This window comes from Leptosomus discolor, chromosome Z (assembly GCF_034619465.1).
Source record: "Leptosomus discolor isolate bLepDis1 chromosome Z, bLepDis1.hap2, whole genome shotgun sequence".
In the NCBI taxonomy this organism is placed as follows: Eukaryota; Metazoa; Chordata; class Aves; order Leptosomiformes; family Leptosomidae; genus Leptosomus; species Leptosomus discolor.
Window position 1 is genome coordinate 11,473,176 of NC_141419.1, and position 26,615 is coordinate 11,499,790.

At 39.4% G+C, this 26,615-nt stretch overlaps 1 protein-coding gene across 1 annotated transcript in view; it reads right to left on the minus strand.

Moving 5' to 3' along the window:
* Positions 1–26,615, minus strand: part of ADGRV1 (adhesion G protein-coupled receptor V1) — a 269,894-nt gene that overhangs the window by 5,405 nt on the left and 237,874 nt on the right. Inside the window, exons 90-91 of the mRNA XM_086480034.1 lie at positions 5,003–5,194; positions 3,205–3,382 (exon numbers count right to left, since the gene is read on the minus strand). Coding sequence (XP_086336160.1) covers positions 3,205–3,382; positions 5,003–5,194 — 370 coding nt within the window. The remainder of the gene's footprint in view (positions 1–3,204; positions 3,383–5,002; positions 5,195–26,615) is intronic.

The following is a 26,615-nucleotide window of genomic DNA, read 5'->3' on the forward strand; positions in this document are numbered from 1 at the left end:
GGGAACATAAACGAAAGCAACTTTCAGACAGCTCCAAACTATATAAGCAGAAAGGACAGATGAAGTGCAAAGAGGCACAAAGACATTTTTGCATATTCCTCTACTAGTCAGTGCTGATCCTCAGCTAGCCTTCAGAGTGGGAGCAAATGTTTTAACACAGCTAAGGCTGAGTTTGGTTATAGGGAACAACAAATAATGGAGGCTTCTGTTTCTGCTTATCAGAGGTAAAGCTCAAGCAAAAGCAGAGCAAGCGTTCTGTCCTTCCTCTATACCCAAAGGCCACACCTCCCAGTTTAGGAGTGATAAAACCAGCTTACGTGGTGCAAAGGACCTTTTCCCTGATCTCCCAGGAGCTTGTCTGCTTGACATGAGGAATTCTCAGCCTACTGAAACACAACCTGCTCTAAAAAGGTTTGAGATGCACTACTTACAGCAAATTGCAGACAAGAGAAAGGCAGCAAAAAAGGCATCTCAGCTGTCCATGCATTTTAGCCTATTTAGAGAAGAGGTGCTGGTCTTCCAGTTGCTAATGACCACTGCTTCCTTGGAGGTGGGACTCATGCTCGAAGGGCATCAGACTGATGTGGAGTGGCAAGGGGAGAGCGAGAAAGAGAGGGAGGGGAAGGAGAAGGAGAGGAAGAGGAAGAGGAAAAGGAAGGGGAAGAGGGAGAAGTCTCTAACCTGAGTTGTTGCAGTTTCATGTGAGTACGAGCAACCCAAGAGAGGAAGAAGAAATGTGCTGCCAGAAGGGACCAGGAGACAAGCTCCTTTCAGTCCTGCTGCCTTAACACTATCATAAATCTTCCATCAGACCACTTTAGTAGGATAAGCCTGTACTGCCAAACAGAGAAGAAATCCCACTTTCCACCACTTCATCTCCCTTTTTATTGTTTCCATGCAGTTCCCTCCCTCGTGCCATCGGGACCACCTTGACCCCTTGGCCATGCATTGAACTGGACTGGAGAGCTGGTCTGGATGAAAATTATAAAACAGATATGATTTTTAGTTACAGAAAAGCTTGGTTTTTTGATTGAAAGGATGTGTCCAGCTACAGCTTGCATCTAAGGCAATAGCTGATAAACATTTACTTTGGTGGTTAAAGCTACTCTAACCTCAACACTGCCTCATCAGTTTGTCTTGTTCAAATGTTGTCTGTGGGGCTGGAATCAGATGGGACAACCGATTTGGCTTAGAAATAATCTTTTTTTGCTCCTGTTAAATTGCTGGGGACACAGTTTGGGCACATGAATAAGCGTTGGGGTAAAATTGTGAGGTAATACTTGAATCAGTAGTGCAAACAAAAATATTTTTCTCAAACTGTGGCCTGAGGTCTCTGCTTCAAATAAGCAAATAAGAACAAAAGATAATAAAATATTAAAAAGAAGACAGTAATAAAATTTAGGCAAAATAACCAAAAGCTGGTTCTAGACCTACTTCCTTTAGGAGAACTGAAAACACATTAATTAAGGATGGAGCTCGAAGATTTATTAAAAAATCATTAAATGCTAAAGTTGTGGTGAGTTTTATTAACCATGAGTTTTAACTACTGCCATTGCCTAGACTGTTCTACATGATTTAAGACTCCACAGTGTAGAGTTTCCTGCAGAAAATAGGTCAACTGATGTCAACTGAGCTGCTTAAGTAGTAAACACTGTGTGCAATGTTGGGAGTGTTAGATATGAATGACTTCATATCTTATTAACTATCTATGAATTACCTGGTTTCCTTCAAAATATTCAGAAAGGAGTAAAGAAGTAAAAGCCACCTTCTTAGGTACTTAAAGAAAAAGGTTTGCAGCTGTAATCCTATGCATCTAGATTTGAAAGTCTTTCTACAAAATCTTTTAACTGCATAACAAAGTAGAATTAGTCTGCAAAATATCCAGGAAAATTAATAGGTACAAGACAGATTCTGTGATGGTTTTCATTAAAAATTGTCTTTCTTAGCAGTAGGTCAGTTATTAATCATCCAATTATCTCCATAATTAAAAGAGTTTTCTGCAATGGAAATTGGCTTAGAAGATAAAGTATTAAGTATATACTGAATAAAACTATCCCTTCATCAGCAGCATTCCCAGTCTTCCAACCAGTTTGACTGTTTCGTTTGGTGTCACTGAAGGGAACAAACTCCTGAAATTATCAGTGCCAGAGCACTTAATCTGCTACTGTCACCAGTACCTTGCTGTTGTCTCTTGCAAGGCTTCATGGTATCCCCAAAGACCTTTGAGGTGACCTACTACCACCGAGCCAGTCCATTTGTATTTCACCTGGTGCTTAGAGCAGGTGGCTTGGGTAAGCATCTGCCAGGTCTTATCAGGTCATACTTCTTTGCCTTTGTGGTCTTATCAGACATTCCTATGTTGACCTATCTTTGAATCAGGTTTCACTTCATTTCTTCTGCCTGTGGCCACCTGTGGCTATCTATCTGTATCATCACTTGAATAACCTGAATTTTTATTGGTGGAGTAGGTGAGAAGGCAGAAAAACAATACATACCTGAGGGCAAAGCCTGGGATTTTGAAGGCTTGAACTCTAAGGCTATTGAGGGAAATCTGACTACAAATGTTTTGTTTCGCAGGTGTCAGGTGTCGTTTGAGTGTGGACACCTAGAGTGGCCTCCCCTGCTTCTGTCCTCCAACAGCATGGTGAGCTCATCACAGCTGGCTCTTGTGTTTGGGCAGAAGTCTATCTAGTTTATCTTTCCCGTGTACACTATTTTTCAGGTCCAAATATATTTTATATAAATATTTTGTCTTACTGGGATAATAAATATTTATGAAGTTATGCCGTTTCTTACAGATATATATACATATATATAAAATAAAGACAGGCATTGTAGGTATTCTACATATCAATTTAAAAAGGAAAGGAAAAGAAGGCAAGACAGCCCATGTCTAGATGCAGCACGTTAGCCATTTAAGCACTTGTGAAAAAACGTCAGAACCTCCAATTTGCTGCTACTTTCTGTAGGTCTGCTTATCATCATGACGCAAAATATATTTTTTCAGACTCCTTCTCTGTTATTTTAGGTAGCCTGCACAATGTTTTTCATGGAATAGCAGTCCAAGGCAAAACAATTTTACTTCAGATTTCCACTAACAATCAGATTATAGTAACGGATCTTGTTAATTGGATGGCATGGAGTGGTGACACTATTAGGGGGAAGAGCAACATAACAACCTTTGCAAGGAGAATGGTCACTCACCAGTCTTTAAAGCAAAAATTAGGTCATCAAACTCCTGTGATTCCTCGTCAGCAACCAATGAGCTGGTACTAAATCCTCCAGAAGGGTGGAAAACGTTGCCATTTTGTGGACTCTGCTTAAAGGCAGTGCTACCTTGACTACCAGGTTGCAAGGATGCCCTCTCCCAGTCGGCAGGCACCTGCAAAGTTTAAAAAGACATAGAAATGCAGTAATCGTCAAAACTATAGTGCAGAAACTGGAAACTATGTCCAGAGCTGAAGTCAAGACCAAGAGACTCTGGAGCTATTCTGTCATTGCTATAGTGAACCCGGTTGCTGTTTTTTTTTTTTTTTTTAAATAAAATATATATGTATATTTATATATGTAACAGTCCTTTATTATGCCTGGCCTAGCTATCTGAAAAAGTTGAAAACATATTGCTATTTCTGAACGTTGTCCCCTGGTATGGAGAACTTTAATTTAAAGCACTGAAAGGTTCCAGCTCCCTCCTTTTTTACCACTGCTTCATCCTCTGCTGGACCCTCCTTCTCCCTTCTACAGCCACTAATCATCATTACTTTCCATTACATGATCTACAGTTGGCAACCCACTGCTTCCCATGTTTTCCAACACAATATTTTAAAGTAATTTGCCAGTCTTTGAAGGTGCTGGTGGTGGCATACAGCCCTACAGTTTCGATATCAACTTTTCTATAGTCCATCTGCCACTTCCATTCAAGGTGGAACTGCACAAAGAATCAGAATTTCAGTTAATGAGAAAACAGGTGGTTTTGAAAATCTATCTCCTCCTTAATGGTGATGAAAAGCCAAAATGCTGCACTCTAAACAAATATATTTTAGGACAATCAAAATATATTTCCTTGGTTTATTGTTCATCCACTGTTTAGCTCAGGAACATAAAAGCTTGCCATGTAGGGCTGAGAAACCATGCTGTCCACTAAACTGGGCAGTCAGGCACCACCTTGAGTGAGATGCTGAGAAGAAAAATGAATTTAGAGGTCAGCCAGGAGGCAGCTGAGGAGCTTTAAAATCCAGACAAACCTACAGTCAAGCCAGTAGAGAAATGGGCAAAACAGCTTCCAGGACAGCAGCTTGGTTTCAAAAAACATTATTACTAGAGCTGACATGTTCCCTTGAAATATTTCAATTCCATTAAATCGGTGTTTTTCCTGGAAAAACTGTTTAGCTGGAAAATGTTCAGCTAGCCCTATCAACATGCACATGTACATAGCAGCAAAAGTCACCTTGGTTTACTACAGGTAGTGAAAAGTGATACTAGCAGCATTCCAGTTCCAGCAACAGAGACACTGAAAATCATGTCCGTCAAAACTTCTGTTCTGTTCTGTTCTATGCTACTCGACTCTATTCCATTCCACTCCATGCTAACTTTATTCTATTCTATTAAAATTTTCAGAAATTTTGCACAGCATTACTTTGGAAAATTAAAGACTTAAAAGTCATCTAAGACCTATAATGAGCTGAGAGAATTAACTAGATGTTTTGACTTCTCATGACCTACTTCTGAAACACTTTAACCAGGCTCTGTAACAAACTGAAGACTCAAGTAGAAAAGGGGAAATTCTCCAGATGGGATGTTACTAGGGAACTGTAAGTTCCAAGAATATCACCATGGCCAAAGATAACAATTTTTATGGTAAAAAAAAATAATAATCCCCCCCTCTGCAAAGTCATCCTATAATAATTAGCATCTCATTCTTGTGTATTACACTTCAGTATTGCTACTTAAATCTCCAGGTATATTTCCAATACACAAAGTAATGACCACAGAGGACTGTTACCTCTTCCATAGCACTGATGAGGTTCTGAGTGGACTTGCTGATCTCTCCACCTGCAGCTGGCAGACCACTGCCATGTGTGAAAAAAGCCGATCCTGGAGTTGTATGCCCATTCATGTCTACAGTATAACTTGCTTTCACAGGACAGCAAAGTTGGTTGTGCAGGATAAAATATACCACAAAGACATAAAGACCCTGAAACAGAGAGAAAAAAAAGATCATCAGCGTGTGAAATGCAGGGAGCTTAGATCAGAGTTTGAATGCAGTCATGGCACAGCCCTATATGCTGTAGCAGATGCCTTCCCTTACACCAGCAGTCTGTGCCTTAAAGGGCTGTGGGAAATAAAAGGTAACGTCACTGCCCGTCAGAGATCTGGAAGTTAAAAGAAGTTCATATCCTGAGGCCTCCAGCTAAACACACACGCACACACACACACACACAAACAAAAAACAAACCAAAAGAGACATTGAAAATGATTATTTGGTTGAACCCACATGATTGCAAAGCAAAGCCGAGATCCCAACAGCAACGAAACCAATTCGAGTTTCACAGTTGTCATAATAGTGAAAATGTGGCTAAGTGCCGCCTTTACAATAGGATTTGGCTGCTGGCCCCTAGCCACAATTCTTTTTTTCCTCACTGACCCGCTGGCTCTTTGCATTCTTGCCCCAGTTTCAAATCCCATGCAAACACCACTGCTGCCGTCACAGATACCAAGTTGTAAGTATAAATTAGATTCTCTATGATATCCACTAATTCAGCGCTGTCTTTCATTTGTGATTACTACAGAGGCTCTGCTGTATGCCTCTGCAGTTCTTCTTTAAAACTTGCTAATTTTGACCTTTAGACTTAGCCAAGAAATGCACTATAACCATGTCTTTTGTTTGCAAAGAAATGCAGTGACTGAATTTCTGAATATGAAATTTGATGTTCTTACTCTAATTTGTAATACTAAGGGAAAACAATCAATTTCAATTGATAAATCAGCCAGTTCAATAATAAATAAAGAAGGGGTTAACTAAAAGAGTACAGAAAGAAGACTTCTGGATTCCTCCTGATTACATTTGCATTGGTTTTCGTACTTCACATTGTCCTCTAGACCCTTGAAACCAATTTTATTAAACAGAAAAATTTACTGGAAAGGTACCCATTGGCATGAAAGTAGTAACTGGGATTATAAATAGTAAGGAGTTTCATCAAACTATATTCGGGAATTACTAATGGAAGGAATTTTGAAAATACATGGAGACTACAAATACCCAAGATATATGTTCATTTCCATTCCTATAATAAAGGCAGCAGCACTTCAGGACCCACAGATTCATAATATCTAATGCCAAAACTATACGACAAAACAGCCTGGTCCAAAGTGACACATAACAGAAGTTAATGGGATTCAATGGGGTTTCAATCTCAGCTGGTCAAACACTGTAATTACCCTCATACAGCTGCTATAAAGCCATATAACTCTGTGTGTGAATTTTTTTTTTTAACAGCAAACCAGCAAATAAAAGTGTTAAAAACAATTATTTTGAGAAAACATTTTCCCACTTTTCCATATTACTGTCTTTTGTCACGAGGACCCAGAGCAGTTAACTGAGAGGAAATTTCTTAGTGATACATGTAAGCAAATACATTCCAAAAACCTGATGCAAACACATGTTGCACTTAAGAGAACTAAAAAGGAACAAAAATGTCCTTTCATTTTATAAACAAATCCAAGGACTCTGATGTAGGTCAAGCATAATGGGACCAGCAAATGGATTTGTTTTAATTTGTTTAATGGATATGAAAAGGATAAGAAACCCAAGAAGAACAGATAACAGTGACGACACAGAATTCAGAGCAGCCTCTGGCATTTCAGTCTCTGAGGACCTAGCCACAAAAGTTGCACACACCTTTCAAGTGGTTTTGTACTTTTCAGGAAAACCCATTAGCTGAAAATGCTGCACAGCCCTCTCTTTCAGAATCACAGAGACATAAGGCATTGGTATGCAAGGCCCATGCTATGTCACTCCCCTGTGCAGCCCCAACTGTGGACACTCACTCTTCTAAAACAAATAAACGTGGAATAAATTGCCACAATTATCTCCTTAACTCATCCTGGTGTCCTGATTTAGCTCTCTGTGTGTTTCAGACAGTGCTATTTCTGAGGAACTATTGTTCTACCGGAACCACAAAAGGCATTTTGACAACCAAAGCATCCTTGCTGCCATTCTTCCCTGCTGCCACCACTTCTGCCCCTCGCTGCCATCCAGAGACGCAGACCCTTGTCCTGGGCAGCATCCCTGAGATTCATCGCCTCGTGTGGCACTCCTGCTGCAGCCCTCCTTTTCTCAAGACTGAGAAGGAACTTCAGCATGTTTAATTCAGAGAACTCCCATGCACTGATGCAGATGGGTGATGAGACAGCTCTTCTGGGTCCTTCCATAATGAGCACATTGACTCAGGGAGGTTATTTGACTATCTGAGGCAGGAGGAGTCACAGGTTGAGTTAGCTAACAGAAACAAAAATTGTGAGTTTTACTACTCCCACTCTTGTAAAATATTATGGCGATGCCTTACAAACAGAAGCTTATACCTAACGAACACCAACACATCTAAGTAGGTTATATGTTTACACAGGGACTGTATTGTTGCGTAGAAGATTTCCTGCTTAGCTGGAAAAAGGATGGAGCCTTCTTTAACCCATATTCCTACCAAAATCTAGAGTCTCAAGAAGATAAATTCTGTAGACGTGAGTTCCTATGTGTCATCACTATGGTTTTGTTTGAATTATCAAAAGGTGTTTGTGGTCTTACTCTCACTACCCTGTGTCTCCATTAGAAGCCACTGCAACTGAGTTTTGGGAAATTAAAACAAGGCAAATAGTCCTGCCCAAACAACACCGAGTTCCAGCGATCATACACATGAAGATGACATGGATCAAGTTGTATCAATCTGTGCTTATTTTAGCACCGGCAGCCACCAGGCTGTTTAGGCTGAAAAGAACACAGGCAGTATGCAGACACTCAGGTTGTGTCAGTGCAACCACAGCTTTCACAGTCTCAGTGGAGTTTTTCAAAAGCACTACTTTGAGAATTGAATTGGCCTTTATCACACTTTTGACACTCATTATGTTCTCTTTCACTTCAACCTTTAATACTGTAAAAACAGTCTCAAAGTACTATGAAAACAAGGCTGTTGGCATTGTAATGTATGTTTCAATATGTTTATCACATAAAAAACTTTGACCAAGTTGGCACCACTTTAGTTTTTTCAGAGACACACAGACATCGTCTTTGCCGACTGGACCAAGTATGAAATGCAGAGAATAGACAAGTTCTATTGACAGGTCTACCAGACTTGCAGGATGTTCAGAAAAGAAACCCACACACTCCAAAGGGATCAAAAGAAAACAGGTCTGGGTATGGGTATTAGTAACACAGGCAATAACATCTCTGTTAAAAATGTGGTAAATATTAATTTTTTACTCTTAAGACGATTTAATAAAAAAAAAAACAAAAAAAAAAACCCAAAACCCAATCTAACCCCAAAACCCCAAATCTCAAAACCTCAACCTAGTAATAATATCCTCTGCTGTTGCATACAAATTCAGAGCTATTCTCTTCAGCCCACAGGCATGTTCAGGAAGGCCAAAAGAAACTACTGGGTCTCAGAATGAAATGACTGATTGCTAACCTGAGAGCTTCACCTGGGCTCTGTGGAAGCAGTTTGAACAACTAAGCTAAAGAACTAGGACTCTGGAGGATTTAACTGTAATACCACATAACTTCTGTGCACTGGGCCCACAGAGCTACTTACAAAGCATTTAACCCCATGTCATCTACAGTTACATTATGAGAATAGTTTTAATACAATGTCACAATAAAAGAGGAAAAAGTCTTACTATTGTGTCTCCCATGGAGGAAGGTAAGAACTACTTCAAGCAGATAATTAGGCTTTCCTGAAGGTGGGAACACAGACAGGCAACTTACAGTTCTCAGATGTGCTGGACGCCTGAGAAATATTTGTAAGATATTCTCATAAAGGCTGCTGGTGATTTTACTGATATATGCTGATGGAAGACAACTAAGCTTTTGTTATTTCACCTCAGCAAACTGGTCTGTACATCTACTCTTCTGCACTATTATGTCAGGGAAAAATTTATCCAGAAAAACCACAGCCACAACTGTCTGAAGGAAAACTGACATGCAAAAGAGTCCACTGGGACCTTTTCAGCCAGTGAGGTGGGAACAGATGAGGTAGATTGTGAATTGGTTGAAGGAAAGAAGTCAGAGAGATGTGGTCAATGGGACAGAGTCTAGTTGGACGCTTGTATCTAGTGGAGTCCCTCAGGGGTTGGTACTGGGACCAGTACTATTCAATATATTCATCAATGACCTGGACGAGGGAAAAGAGTGCACTGTCAGCAAGTTTGCTGATGACACGAAACTGGGAGGGGTGGCTGACACACCAGAAGGCTGTGCTGCCATTCAGAGAGACCTGGACAGGCTGGAGAGCTGGGCGGGGAGAAATTTAATGAAATACAACAAGAGCAAGTGTAGAGTCTTGCATCTGGGAAAGAACAACCCCATGTCCCAGTCTAGGTTGGGGGCTGAGATGTTAGAGAGTAGCGTAGGGGAGAGGGACTTGGGGGTCCTGGTGGGCAGCAGGATGGCCATGAGCCAGCAATGTGCCCTTGTGGCCAAGGAGGCCAATGGCATCCTGGGGTGTATTAGGAGGGGTGTGGTCAGTAGGTTGAGAGAGGTTCTCCTACCTCTATGCTCTGCCCTGGTGAGACCCCATCTGGAATAGTGTGTTCAGTTCTGGGTCTCTCAGTTCACGAAGGACAGGGAACTGGTTGAAAGAGTCCAGTGCAGAGCCACAAAGATGATCATAGGGGTGGAACATCTCCCTTCTGATGAAAGGCTGAGGGAGCTGGGGCTCTTTAGCTTGGAGAAAAGGAGGTTGAGGGGTGACCTCATTAATGTTTATAAATACGTAAAGGGCAAGTGTCAGGAGGATGGAGCCGGACTTTTCTCAGTGATGACCAATGACAGGACAAGGGGCAACAGGTGCAAGCTGGAGCATAGGAGGTTCCACATTAACATAAGGAAAAAGTTTTCACAGTGAGGGTCACAGAGAACTGGAACAGGCTGCCCAGAAAGGTTGTGGGGTCTCCTTCCCTGGAGACATTCAAAACCCGCCTCGGCATGTTCCTGTGTGACCTACTTTAGGTGGTCCTGCTTTGGCAGGGGGGTTGGATTAAATGATCTTTCAAGGTCTCTTCCAACCCCTAACATTCTGTGATTCTGTGATTCTGTGGTACTTAATCAATATTTCAGTTTTGCTACAGATACTTGTCTAACCCAATTGCCTTCTGTGACTCATCCATTGGACCAAGGGAGAGCAGTGGATCACACCTGCTTTGAGTTTTGCAAGGCTTTCAACATAGTCTCCCATAGCACTGTGGTACCCAAGTTAGGACACTGTCATCTAAATGGGCAGAGCACTGGATGGGTAAGAACTTGAGCAAGTCCAGTGGAGGGCCACCAAGATGGTCAGGGGCTCAAGCACATGCCCTGTGAGGACAGGCTGAGGGAACTGGGCTTCTCAGTGTGAGGAAGGCTCAGAGGTGAATTAATAGCCATTAACTGCTATTAGCTTTCCAATGCACAAGCAGTGATTATCAAGAAGACAGAGGGGCATGCCGGGAGGATAAGATATACTGGTCCTAAGTTGAAACAGGGGAGGTTCCCACTGGACATAGGACATATTTAATATGAAGTAATTAAGCACTGGAACAGGTTGACCAAAGAAACTCTGGAAAGTTCTCTACAGGAGAAGGGAGGTTTTTCCTGGTATGTTTTATAATTTGTGGGAGGGCTTTGTGCATGCATGGGTGTGAGGGGGATTCTAGCAGGAAGCTAGTAAATTAAGGACAGCCTTCCACAGCTGTCAATAAAAGGACAGAATACATTTTACACTTCATAAGATCACATGTAGACCTGGTGGACTGACCCACAGAAAGCCTTCATGTGACACTTGTAGTCTCTCTGCCTCCTTATCCTCTAATTCTGCGTGTTCCGACTCACTGTTCTAACACTACACAATGTCTAAACTTGGAAACTGAGATAACTCTGCTAATAGTAATGAGAAAGGATACAACAGGCTGTAGGACATCATCAAACCTCTTCATCAGCTCCTTCTTACACACCGACAGAAAACTAAGATGCGTATTGTATTCTATAATTTTAAATTGGTCTTGTAAGATAAAGGACTTTTACTGCTCTAATAAATACAAACACACCAAGACATTAGAATTCTTTTTAAAAAAGAAACAACTAATATACATCATACTTCTCACACAAATATTTTCATCCGTGCCTGAGATACCCTACCCTGAAATTGCAAAAACTGTGTTTCTAAGGAGAAGTGGATTCAGTTAACGTAATTTATTTTAGAGGAATGGTATTCCTGTTTATAAAACTAAAGTACCTTTGCAGGACTTTTGGTAAAGAGAAGTCATTTCAACACTCCATTTGAACAGTTCCTCAACCTGTTTCAGGGTATGTATCAGCACTAACAAAAATTCAGTGCACTCTACAGATGGTCTCTTTGAGTTCCTATTTTAATTTGGAAAATTGTATTCGATAACTATCACGTGACTACATCACTAATCATGTGACTATATCACTAAACATTGTTTTCTCAAAAGAGAATATTTTAAGTGAAATCAAGGCTCGTGAAGAAAGATGGTATCTTGTGCTCGACCACAAAAAGAACTTTGTGTCCAGAGCTGGATCATTCTCATCCTTAGACCACCGTGGCTCCATCAGCACTATTGTTTTTTAAAGTTACACATTTATTGGTGCCAGGTGGCAAAAAACCCAAGAAGTCACACAGACAGTGTATCTGCCAATAGAAGAGTTGTCTTTACTCAAATCAGCTTTTGAGACTAGCTGTCTGTAGTCACTGTAGAGGAATTTCCACATGCTGGTTTATGCTTTGCTTAGTTTCGCTTTGTTTTTTTTAATCTTATCAGGGTGAGATTTAATCTTATTCTCTGTCTGGACTTCACTAATTTACTCTTGGCAACCAATGCAACAAAGTCCTTTGCTTGTCAGTTGAATGGTCAGGCTGTCCATCCTGGGCTGCTGTGGATGACCACGGGTGCTGCTGCCACTCCTGGTGGCAGTGTCTTGGCTGATGCTTGTGCACTATAATGCCTTAGCTGACTTCTTGTGAACTTCCCCAGGGATTTTATTAATGTGCTGGAAGTTCTTAAGTTGCGGACTTCTCTTTTCTCAAGAAGTTTTCCACCACTGGCCAGTCAAAGCCTGCTGTGGATTGACACTGATTTACATAACAAATGCTTACTGCTTTTGGGTAAATTACTGGTCTGATTAATCCAGATAATTTGCGTGTTTTGCCATGTCCAGGAAGCTAGTATCTACATTGCACAAAATGACTCACAATGTAAAGGAATAATATTCAGGAAATTATAATCAGGGCCCTTGTACATTGAAAGATATACATTTGATATTGCTGTCTTTCCTAATAATTTTTGGAAGAAAATTAGCTATAGAACTGCATATTCATATGCTCAATAGCATTAATAATGCTAACCAAGTGACATGCATAAAACATACATAATTCTTTATTTCCTTCTGCAAATTTTCAGAGACAGTTATGATAACTTGCACGCACAGCATTTTTATGCATGTCTAGATATCAAAAAGCAGACATCAATGTACATTTTATTTTTCCGTATCTTCTTCAACCATATTTTTCTTTGAGAACATCTTGAAGATCTTTTATTGGTGTCTTCATGGCAGAAGTATCATCTTAGTCACATGATACTACCTCCTAAGCCACCGCTTAATGTCTCCCACTCATAGCTCTCCAGAAATATTAACCTTTGAAATGTAAATCAGATCCTTCTGTTTAAATCTAACTCTTTTTCTTAGCATTCAAAGTGACTGTGCAAAAGCCATGTCCTTAGCAATGCAACCCTGCCAACGGGTGATAACACTTGAGTCCACTTTGGACCTGCTGTGTATCATCAAGGGTTTGACTGTTTATTTGCCATTAAGCATCAATTTTGATGAAGCTATCATAATTCTTATCAATCATATAATTTCTCTTGTCACAGTTTCTATTGGGAACATTTACCACTTATCCACATTTTGCTTCCTGAGGTATTTACTCTCCATTTTGCTCTGTAGGACAAGATTTGTGTCAGTTACAGCTGAAGTTCTAAAAATTCATATCAAAAGCAAAAGACAACAATAAATGTAATTGAGGACTGCAAAACTCATACCATCTTGATAGGCAACGTCATAAGACCACTTGCTGAACCAACCAACTGCCACCACATACATATACATGCACAGAAACCACCATAAAAAATGGAATGAAGAAAAGCAATTCTTCATATATCTTAATGTATCTTAAATACATTAAGAATGTATTTACAGGTTTGCACTAAGAGTTATTTTGAGTGCTTTCTTTTCCTGTAAAGTTATAATTCCATGGATAAACAGGTTATGGGTATATTCTGTACTGTACAAAATAACAATAAAAACACTGTGCATCAGCATTATGAATAAGTTTTCCTAATATTAATGTAACATCTGAAACTTAGTCTAAATTGCCAAGTTTCTTTTTATGCAGAGCTGGCTATGCCAAGACCATGCTGAATCTGCAGTTTCTACCCAAAGCCAAAGCCATAAATTCCTTTCCGGCAAAATGCATTCAGCTCAGATTTAGCCTAAACTTGGCTCAGGCTTACCTGAAAGGTTCACAAACTTTGGAAAATCTTTAAAAAGCAGATTTGCTTGGATACTCAGGATTCACTATAAATATTTTGCATAGCTCTCAGCACACTTGCAGTTACTCCCACACAACAGCCATTTGTACCTGCAATTTCAGCCCTGCAAGTGGTGAAAAAGATTTTGGGCCTTTTTGTTGTTTGTTTTAAGAGGACAGATTAGAATTTTAAAGGAGAGGTGTTCAGCTTGAAGATGTACTGGAAATACAGAAGCTTAGCCAAATTTGCCAGATGTGCAGACCGGGCAAGAATAAGATTCTGTTACTTCTTTCCAATGTAGACAATCCAGAAATACCAAGAAAGCCCTATTTTTGTATTTCAGCTTAGCTGAGGAAGAAACAAACACTGAATCAAAGACCAAGGGTACGAACAGTGGGACAGGTGTGATCTGTGGAGGTTAAACATGGGAGAGCCACCATGCAGAAGCAGCTTGCAATTCACCTCCACAGGTCTGGCTGCAGTCCCTCGTTACAGAGCTCTGTAAGATTCAGTAAATCACACCAACCACATGTGGTTGCAGGAGGCTGAGAATAGCCAAGAGCAGACAACACTGACTAGCACCCCATTGTTTCCCATCTCTGCCCCATTTCTCGGCCAATGGCTTTTTTGCCCTCTGCCTTTATTTTTTCTTTCCTGCACAGGCAGCAGAAATCAGGGACAGCATCCCTTGAGGTCCTCTTTGCACAGTTCATGTGCTTTTCCTATGTGAAGGACCACTCTGGTAGCAGAAAGCAGACAGATCACATAGCAATGAAAAACAGACTATCTGTCCACTGAGGAACCTTATACTAAAAAAGAAAAAAATGGAAAGACCAAAAGCTGTGTTATTCCTCACACATTTTTCAACTGCATTGAGTGTAAAGACCTAGAAGTATCAGAGGATATGAATTTGCACATATGCTTTACAAAATTCTGCAAACATTTACTCTCATACTTACTTTCCAAGGCAAACATTTATAACCCTATATTTCAGCTCACACCTTATAATCTAAACCTACTACTGTTTTAATTTCTTCTCAAACAGACAGAAATGGTGGATGAAAAAGCTTTTGTCACTTCTGCCCCTAGATCAAGAGATTCCCTGCCTAACAGTGTTAGAGCAGTTAATTCTCTAGTTGTGTCTGAAAGCAAGCAATCTGAAAGAAAGCATAGGAAATACTCAAGAGGGAAGCTATCAATGGAAGAAACTAGATTCGAGGACCATGCAAACTAGCATCACTGAATACAGGTCAATCTTCCACATATAGAAAGTCAAAGAATGTGTTATTCCTGCAGCATATTAACGTATTCTTTATGTTACTAACTTCTGTTAAAGTGGTAATTTCAAAGGTAGATTTAGACTAGATGTAAGGAAGAAATTTTGTATGATGAGAGTGGTGAAACACTGGTACAGGCTGCCCAAAGCGGTGGTAGAAGCCCCATCCCTGGAAATATTCAAGGTGAGGTTGGACGGGGCTCTGAGCAACCTGATCCAGCTAAAGATGTCCCTGCTCACTGCAGGGGGGTTGGACTAGGTGGCCTTTTAAGGTCCCTTCCAGCCCAAAACATTCCATGATTCTACAATTCTATGATAATTTCTACTTATATATATTAATGACAAATACACAGAGTCAAAAAAGAAACAGGCAATTAAAAGGCATCATAGACAGACAGGAAGAGTCAAAAAAGAGAAGCTAACTTTGTGCTTATTGCTGAACTTTTACTTGCTATTACAGAAAATCTGAAAATCAAGAGTTAAGTCAAGGCTATAACAACTTTTTCCATCTAATTGTCACATTTCAGTGTCGTAATCTCTTTTATGCCTACTGTTATCTCTTTACCTCTTGCTACTCTGTGATACCTGACTGAAAACTTGGATAGACCATTTATTTGGCACCATTTTGCTGTAATGCCATAAAAGAGTAAAACTGTAACTGACTGGTGCAACTTCAGAAGCCATAAATGCAAGAAACCTTCAAAAAACTCTGGCTTGGAGGGAACCCAAGGGCTGTGGATTACTGATATAATTATTTTCCATACCTGATGCTTGGGTATTTTAGGGTGAGACTGGTGAGAATAAGGTGTTTGTATACTTCTGCGTTCTCTGACTGTTGGGAAAACCTTTCGGAGATGCTGCAGCCAGAGACCTACAGCCACACAGTGCTATAAGGAACCAAATAAATTCTCACCATTTTCAACCTTCCGATAGTTAAAACTGACCCCAGAAAGTACCTTACAATGAATTTTCATGTCCAGAATAACAGATGTGTAAGTTGCTACAAGAAGTAGTTATTTTTGCCAGAGAGGTCTGATTGTCTCAGAAGCAGAGGTCTCGTTTAGCAGGCTTTGCTATTAAATGACATTCATAGGAACCTGTCAGCAGTTTACACTCCCTACTCCCCTTGATTTTAAAGAAAATTACTGTAGACATTTACTGCATTTCCACAGCTTAGAGACAGCAGAAGGCAAGTCTTATTTATAAAGCAGGAAGTTAACACTGTTCTGGTTAAGGATGCTCCTCAAAAAAAGGGAAACGTGGGCAAAAATGAGGACAAGGACTAGACGTCCTTCAAAATCTGGCAAGTAGGTGAACAAGAGTAGGTGGAGGTATAGTAATATATTTGGCTCTGTCATTGAAATCATTCACTTCCTGGCTTGAGATAATGAGCTGATTTTCCTCCCCGCAGCCTTGCCCCCAGTCTGTGCAAGGAGAGGAAGCTCTGGATGAATAAAAAGTACCTCAAGGGTTAATGAAATCTCTTTTCATAGGGAGTGTTACTCAAAGTAAAATTAAAAACAAACTTACATTAAATATGGATATGATGTCAACCTTGTATTAGAAACTTTTGTTTTGAGAGGGATTTTTTTAGCAATAGTAGCTCTAAAGCTTTCTAGAATTTGCATTTGTGGGTTACAACTTTTTTTTTAATGGAAAAACTACTGGCACAAAAATATATATCAGGGCTTTCTAAATAGGCTCAGACAGGATTACCACTACCAAGCTGTGAACAAAAAAATCTAGGGGAAATTTACAGAAAATAGAAGGCAAATGAACGTTGAGGCAGTTCCACTGGCTGACTCTAAGCAGGGACCACTTTGTATTTCTGAGACAAGAACACCACTTGGGAGAGTAATGACCCTGTAGTATTTAGTTATTTCCATATGATTCTGCTTAGAAAAAACCTAAATTGCATGTCAATGCATCCCAATGTAATACCAAAAGACATATATACACATATGTGATTCAAAACTAAGCAATCCAAACATTTGATTTCCATGCCTTGATATATTTACTGAACTTTGCAGGAATGCAGCTCTACCCATTGTCAGCAACAGAGAGTGCAAGTCATATCAAACTGTTGGTTCTTCTTGTACTTGGAAAAGAAGTTACTTTCCGTCTTGGAAATTCTCTTTAATGGATTAATGCCAGAAGTGATCTAAGATATGTTTGCAGCACTGAACAGAAGAATCTGGATATGACCTGCTATGTGACCCATTCCTACTACCCGTGGAGCATTTCTTGAGAGGAAAAAATGATAAGAGCTGTTAAAGGATGGACTTTCACATATTTTTCAAAGCAATAAGCTTCTCAGCTGTTGTTTTGGGGTTTATATTAGCTTAGTTTTTTCTATTACTTAGCATGGAACATATGTCCTTTTGAGGTATCCCTCTTTGTGTGAGGGCTGCAGATCACTGCCTATTCTTTTCCAGCACCCTTGTATGGCAATAACTGCTGGCTCTGCAGTGTCATGTTTTCTTATTGCAAAACCACCCAAAGTGTTTGACAGAGTTGTCTTGGCTGCACGGCGAAGTCCAACGTAAAGCAAACACAGACAGCTGCCAACTCCAGATCTGGACAGCGGCTCAAGAAGAGCGTCCATGACTGAAAGAAGCTCTTCATTATTTTTTTTTACTCTAGTGCTTTTTTGACTTACCTTCCATAGCACCTTCCCATCCCCAGTCACAGCAGAGCAGTTCCCAGTTCTACCATTATTCCTACTCCAGTCAGTACTGGGAGAAAAACCTCTACCTTTGTCCCTCCCTGCCCGCACAATCACAGGCAGCACTGGCTCTGCCTGCAGAGCAGGATCAGGATGTGGAGGTGAGCTCCACCAACCTGGAGGTACTTACGGGTCAGACCAGATCAGGAACACTGACCTCATTAGCTTTCCACCTTCAGACTGAGCATGTTCAGGTGTTTGTAACAGCATTTTGGCTCCTTCCAGAAGTTGGCAGAAAAGATGGGATGATAAGTGAGTAATGAAAAGCCTGATGAGAGGTAAAAGCAATGTTCTGAGGGAACTAGTAGGGAATTTTGAAGTGAGACAGGGAAACTTTGCCAGGCAGGTGGATTTTGAAGCAATTTTATGTCGAGCAGGTCAAACATAAAGCCTGTAAAACCCAGCTATATAGGCAAGCACTGGAAGGCTCATAGCCTGGTGTGGCAGTGCCATTTCACATAACTAGTGATTATAACAATTCATATAATTTAATGAATGTAGAAATACGTGGGGTGATGTTCACTGTCCCATTCTACTGAGAACGGTGGAAATGGTAACAACTTGAGCACGCCTCTGCCTTCTCTGCTCCTACGTCGGGCACGGTGCCTCGACCACCACCACCGCAATGGTGGTTATTGCCGCAGGCTCACTCAGAAAACTTCAGTTTAGGGTAATATAATGACGCTCCTAAAACTGGCCAAGTCAGTTTCTCCCACTGCTCTCAGTGGAAAACTGTGGTCTCTCATCTCCACATACCTACTTTCTGCCTCATTGTCACTCCATGCTTTTTCTTTGGAGTCTTTCAAAGCTACAAACAGCCTGTGAGGGTTTTGTTAAGGTGGTTTCTGTGTTGTCTAAGATGTAATAAATAATTTCTACGTAACAGAAATATATATTGATTTGTGTTTGACCATAACTATCTATAACTATAGACCTATAAATGTAATTTAATATAGATAAACTAGGCACAGGCAGAATCGTTCTCCGAACACAGTCAGCCAATAAGGCAAGCTTTAAGATACACAGGAATGTATATGCATTCAGTTACTTGTAACTGCACTCATGGCCTCAGGTTAAGCTTCATGTGTAATGAATTACTAGATGTAAAATACATTACTAGATGTAAAATTTGTGGCAAAGATTAATACACGTTTTTTTCCTCATTAAAAAGTACAAACCTACAATGAAGTTTGAACTTTCCGATATGAATTAAGGCAACAAAATGCATTTAACTTTCTGCCATATTAGCTATATGTGGCCTTTACTGCAGAAATGCAATGAATGGAGGCTAAACTGAATTTCTTAACTTGAAAGATATCTAGCAGAAAAATGAAAAAAAAAAAAAAATACTGGTCGTAGTAATCTTTCCAAACTTTGCTGAAAGCAACAGAAAAGGAATTAGAGATTATGATTTCATTTCACATATAAGTATCGCACATACACCACGTCAGCAAAGAAAATGCTGTAATAAAATCCAGTATAAGCATAAAAGGAAGACACATTGCTAGTAAAAAAAAAAAAACCAAAACAAAAGGTTGGTAATACATTGTCCTATACAAAAACATCACCCGTGCAAGGCATTATTATGCTTGGCACATAGACTCTTAGCAGGTGTCATTATTAATTACTATTAATTCTGAGATAATTGGCAGAACCTGTTCCAAGGTTCTATTTATGCATAGTTTCTAAAGGGTCAGTAAATCATTAATACATGGTGTAGACATGACGGTTATATTTTGCAGATGTTTTTAAGTGCAGTATTTGTGGCACAGCTGTTGTGATATACTCCAACCTGTTGGATATTAACAGACAGTGCAGCAAAGCACATACCAAAGTGCCTGTTACTTAGTAAACGTTCATCATACATATGAAAGTGAGGTTTTAATACAAACCAAAAATGTAACACAAAATAAAACATGATCCAACCTAATGACCAATCTGAAAAGCCCTAAGGAAGAGGGTACCGGAGTCATCATCTGAGCAGGGATATGGAGGAGCTGGGTCAACAGCAGCGCAGTGGAGTAAGCAGCTCTGAGCCCAATCTTGGGAGCGTTTCTCCTCATCACTGTGCTCCCTGGCTCTGCATCTCTGTTGACACTGTGATGTTACTATTGGCTCCAAAGCAGATGCACTTTATGTCCGTTTAGGATTATCTGTGTCACATCACATAGCGGACGCATTTCAAATGGCAGCCCACAAATCCAGCACTCGCACTTTAAGGGTGCACTGGTATTTTTTTGTAAAGAAAATAAATAAATATCCTTATACTTATTCTGATATCTGTGGAATGGACTAAAAGGAAGCTTTCACTTTCAATGAAAAGACTGGTTTTCTGTTCTTGTTACGTCATTGAGATTGAAATTTTACCAAATTTGCTAATGAAAGCATCCCATAGGACATGATGTGAGCCTAATTTGACCATTCAGGAGGAGGGGATATGGTAACCTTACATGCTGCTTGTTTCTGGGACTATTTTTTCCCTGTTGCCTTCTTGGGATCAGCAAGGGATAGCAATGAAGACAGCATTGAAGGTATAGGCCTATGAAATTAACCTGTGATCCTCTGAATCAGCAGTGCTGGTGATGAGATTACTCAGTGGGATAGGATGAAGTATCCTACAAAACACACCAAAACCCCAAACTGCAAGACTTTCCCATCCTCTACACAAAGTCTTTGAGTATTGACAGCACGACTGTTTTTTTTTTCTATTAAAACTATTACTGAACCATTTAAAACCTACTTAAACACTTTTTTGAAAAGCTGCAGTATACAGTGTAACTTAGGGTTTATGTGAACAAAGCTAATAAAAATAATCTCTCTAGATGGCTCAGTCTGTACAAGTCACACACAGAAAACACATTCTTGACAGAAATCTATAACTATGATCCTGGGATTTGTTTATTTTTCATTTTTGCATTGTTTGTATTGGTACTGTGCAAGGAGAAATTTCCAGGCAAGTTAGATGCCACTTAGTGTTAAGTACTGCATCATTTTACTCCAGTCCGTGCTTGGCGTTTTAGCTATTACAAACCATTCTTATAAACTAAGCCAAGCCATGTTAGCAAAGTGACTAAATAGTTTGTGCTAATGCTGTTTGCCAGTGGAAAGGAGTGTGGCAATCTGAAGCAATCCAAAAAGAGACGTTTCCAGGAAGAGAAGGGTCTTTATTTAGATCATGCTGGAAATCATTCATCCCACAGCTCTTTCCACTCTCTACGGATTTACAGGGATTTAATGAACTAGTAGCACCAAATTTGGTTTCCATTAGAAAATACAATCCATTCGAAAAATAAAGTACCTGTGGTGGTACAGACTAAGAGACTGGTAGTATGTGCCATCCCACAAAGGCACTCTGAAGATTGACAGGCTGGTAATTCACGCTTGCTGCAGAGCAGACATGCCTACTTACAGGCCAGGTGAACTATAAAAAAACATAGTCATTAAAAGTATTTTATTCTCAGTTTTTCATATATTATATCAATGTACCTTATTGTGATAATTTTCACAAGCAGAAAATGACTTGTGAGTGCTTTGAAATTTGTTTACAATACATGAACTTAAAATTTATATGACATTAGTGAAAATAATGCATTTCTCAAGTTTGTTGTTGTCTACATTTTCAAATTTCTGTAAGTTTGTCCAAACATACCAGATAAGATCTAGGTTTTTCTACAAATATATTTTCTGAGAGGCAAAAACTATCAAAAATTTTCTTACTTTAAATATTGCTGAAATTTTTAAGGACTACCCTAAAGAGAGTTTCTCAGTCTGTGTTCATGTGTCCTAAAGGAAAGTAGAACAGCCACAATGTTTTTTAAGGGATTGGGATAATAACTTCAGAGAAAATTCAGCACACATGGCTAGATCTTGGATAAATTACTTTTTAGACTATTTCTACGCTGATTCTTAAGAAAAACTTCAAGTGGTCCAAGAATCTCATCATGACTCCATGGCCTCACTACATCCTGTGCTGCTGCAGCCTATGTGAATGACACTTACACTGTACTTATTTGCAAAGTAAAGCCCCTGTGGAAATGTGGATACAAATGATTTGTTTCTCCTTCTGACATTAACTTTTTCTTAGGGAAAAATGAAAAAAAGGTTCTGAGATAGGCAAAGAATTATTGTAATGAGTGCTAGCAGACTTTCTGTTCTCAATGTATGCGATGCCTAGATATTATTGTTTTAAAACTTATGCAGAAGGGGACAAACAAGCAGGTGCATAAGGACAGGGTTGTCCTTGGGACTAAATCCCAGCAGAGTTTCAAGGACAAGACTGGATTCCTGCCATGGGAAGAATGAGAAGCTTTGCTTCTTGTTGCTAAACACTCCACAGCCATGGTCCTTAGTGTGGTTTTAGAGTACAAAACCACTCTATTGCTCCTGACTCAGATCAGAGGTACCTAGCTTCCTTGAGGTTTATTTCAACTTGTTCCCATTGTCTCTCATCCTCCCACCGGTGCACTGCCAGTTACGATTTTTATGGACAAACAGTTAAATATCCAAGCTGCTCAGCTTCCTGATGACCCCCTCTGAGGTCTCTGGCTACAAAAGCTTGTTGCCTGCCTGTCATGCCGGCCTGTTATCTAATTACCTGCATGTACTCCGTGTCCTGCGCAACCATTTCTTGTCTGATATCGGAGTTTATAGACACGTTAGGGCACAGGACACCTTTTTTTTCTTCGTTTGTATAGTATGCAACACAATGAAAGTCTGGCCCATTCATGAACTCCAGAGAACTATGGTTAATGTATAATCACGGTTTCTCAGTCTAAATAATTGCTAGGCTTTAGCATTTCCTGAGAAGCAAGTATATAGGCACCCAACTAAAGCAGGGAGTTCTAACCTGCGCTTTCTCAAGACCTTAGCAGATAATCATCAGCCAAAAAATACTGTAAGGAAAGGACAAAGTCTTCTTTATCATTAAAGGGCAAACTGAAAGTAACAAGTTCCTAAGATGACTATTAAATATTTTCACTTTTTTAAGTGTTGGCTTTTTTAGAACACAACAACATTTCTATTTAATAAAACATTACAGTATAAAGATAAAGATAAAAAAATACAGTATAAATACTGAAAAGTTATACTAACTGAAAGTAATAAGAAAGCAGGAACCTGACACCTGTCTGGTGAAGCATCCTCTGGAATCACATTCCTCTCTTTACTGACCACATAAAAAGCCTTTGGAAACACATGTACTAGTTTAGGTACCTAGAGGTGGGGAGTGTGACTAATGCTTTTCTGTTCATTGATGAAAAAGTAATGACAGAATCGAAAATAGACCTATAAGCGCATACTCCTTTTATGAAGTAAAAATTTCTGTCAAGTAGGTTGGCCTATTTGGCTAATAATAGGGGGCTGCACAAAAGCTAGTGTGAAAATAACAAAGCTTTGCAGGAAAGCAGCAGTCTTCATAGTGAGAATCACTGTTTTCCTTCCATCTTTCAGCAGTCAGGAATAAGAAAAGGCTCCTGCAAGAGCTGTTGGCTCCACTCCATTCAAGAAGAAGTCACTCTGCTTATTAAAATATCAATTTTCTCTTTCCTGGAACTCAAAAGATTAATCCTAGAGGATGCGGGGTCACAAGAAATACTGTACTTTGAAAATCTAGGTATGCAGGGTATCTAAGCATATTTTAGGATGTTACAATTTTCAGCCTGCTTCCCTGTTACACGTTTTTTAAAGCACAATCACAACATTAGGTTGATCATGTATTTTATTTACACACCCTCACACACACACAGAGAAAATAAGTTGTCACAAAACCAAGTCTTCTACTCATCCTCCTTTGAGAAGACATACAAAGGAAATATACTACTGTGATTCCCAGGTTTTGAGGATCTAATGTATCTTTGTCACTACAACTTTTCATGACCCTGTTGTAACAGCAAAACAACATATCCAAAGATCTGAACAAATAATCAGCTGACAGTACGAGCTGATTTGGTGCTTTTTAAACCCAATTGACCTTTGCCAAGGCCAAGGCAAAAGAGCAACACTTGACATTTTGCTCAAAATAAAGAAAACATCATTTAGCAGTTTTCATCCAACTGTGGTTAGCTCCAGCTTCACAGTTGCTCAACTCTTTCCAGACACAAATGATTTGCAGTCCTCACATGCATTAGAAAGATTCCTAAGAGAGTTACTACTAAGTGGCTATATTCAGATCTCACATTTAACTGTTGACATGTTCCCCTTCGGAGGAAAAAATCTATCACAAAAATTCAGCACGAAAAGAAAACATTGGCAACATTACACTTAAATACTTTCAAACAAACTGACTTTGGAATGAATGTACAACATTCACATGATCCTTAAATTCATGGTCCTTTGGTTAATAAGAAGAAAATATTGAAAAACTCAATTTAGTGGTGTGAGATCACAGCCACACTCAGTGTTTCTGAGCAGGTTAGATGTTACCTGTTTGCCCATACAAATCGCAGCTGGCAGAGCACTGTGCTAGCAGATGTAGTCAAAGTGAATTTAACTTTGAGAGTGATGCTGCTCAGTGCATTCTTTATGCCCTCACACCACCTTGCCTCCTGAGCAGAACTGAGGTGTTGGAACTCAAAAAATTGTTTTGAGTTAGAGCCAACTGAAAAAGGACTGAAGTCTCTAAAAAATGCCTGCTGACAGACAGTACACATTATTTTGTGTGCAACATGACGCTACTGTGATTATGCAGCTGCTGGACCAAGGCCAATATGCACACAGACAATAGATGATTGCTGACAACTGAAATAGTCTCAGGCCTCTGAAATAAGATTTTCAAACCCCTGATCACCACTAATACTTCTTTTTTACTCCTACCATATACAGAATTCATCTCTTGGACCAACAGGCTCAGAAATGTCCACAGGATCACAAATAATGTGTCATCAGTACCTCTTACAAAGGCATTCATATTGCTGTTGGGTAGAAAATTAGCATCACATTTCCTTCTTTCAAGCCTGTATCATACTGGTGATTTGCATTTGCCCTGAGATAAAGCGATACACTCACCTCGGTTTGTACATCTCAGTTATATATAACTATCCAACTTATAGCAGAAATTATTTCACTATTAGTATGTTAGTGCATAATTCTGCACTTGGTGTTGTCAGAGCTCATATAACTCCCATTGAGTCATTCCACAGACCAAAAATCATCTGTTTCATTGTGTAGGATACATCAGTCCTGTGAATCACCAATAAACCCTAAATTTGTGTTACAATAAAGCCATGTCAGCTTTTTTTCTGCCATGGTCATAATGAAAATGCAAGTGAAGATTAGTATCAAGATACAATTTTACTATTTTTTATTTTTCTGATTTGATTTTTACCATATTTTTCCCTTTGTTCTTACTCCACCAATTTTGTTGTGGTGCTGTATCAAATACCTCTCTAAAAGCTGAAGAGATCTGCTGCGTTTCCTTTGACTGGGTTAGCAGATAAAGGCTTGGACTAGTACGCCTAATTTCACTACATCCAAGATAGATTTTAACTTACTTTTAAGTATCTGAACTTTAACTGTAAAACCGGTGTCTAACTAACAGACTCCCAGTTGACAAAATCAAAATGTATTTAATATGTAAGATATAACTGAACCTATGTTGTGTCAGGAAAAGGTTTTGCTGATGTCTAGATATCTCCCAGCTTTATTTAAAGAATTCTTTGCTTACTCTATTCCAAAATGCTTTTGAGTAAAAACCAAACTGTATTTTCATATCATGTCACTGTTTTGAAAAGTCATTGTTTCTTTTGGCACACTACCTCCTCTTTAGGCCTGATATGACCTGTTAGAGCCCACAACAACACTTCTTTAGCAGAAAGCATTTCTAAAAGGAATCATTGAACAGTTTCTTTTCCGCTAACTCCGTCCTAGTTTGGACAACTTCTAATTCACTGTTTCCTAGGCTAGCAGAATCATCAGCAACTGTACTTAGAGAACTGCTCTGTCCTCACTGGAAAATAAGCACTTGCAGTTTATGCGCATGTAGATTAATACAAGAAATGTTTTTTAAAAGTTCTATGAGAATAAGCTGCCAAGGATTGGTCTCATTAGTGGTTTCAAGATGATTTTAACTCTGTCTTGCCTACAATACAGGACAATTTCAGCAGGTGAGAAAACTTAAGTGGTCTACTTTTTAAAGTTTGGAAGTCCTACTTAATTCACACTGGTTGCTGTGTGCAATAGCCTTTTCATCTACACCTACTCTGTAAATGTTTTTGACTGATGATTGGTTGAAAATCCAGTAAATCAAAGCACACTTCAGTACATTCTTTCACTCTGTACTTTTTGCAATTTTTATTATGCACTCCTCTGTATACTTTCATCATCATAAACAGAGATCTAGACACAAGCTACTCTCTTCTGACATCAATTTCTCCTATATATTTAGGAGATATTTAGTTCCAATCTAACAATGCTTCCTTTGTTTACCTGACCCTGCACACTTTTTTCTTTGTTTCGTCTTCAGCTATGGACTGATTTGGGGTTTATGATGTAAGGACTTGGATAGGTAAAGGGAATATTTTAACATAATTATGTAAGTCATTACAGTAATCACGTATTAGAGTACATTAAGGGTGGTAACTAGGAACGAAGAGAATTCTTTAAGAAGGAAGTAATATACATAGAGAAAGGGATATAAAAGTGAATACTGCATTGTCTTGATACACCGAATAACCAAGTCACTCAGATGGCTTCCTAAATTTCCACAGCCGGTGTAATGCATACCAAAGCTATTGCCCAATCAGGATTACAATCCAGAAGTTTAGCTGATGATGTCGAGAAGTGTGAAGTCTCAAAAAGTGACAAGCTTTCTTTATTAGCTTTATG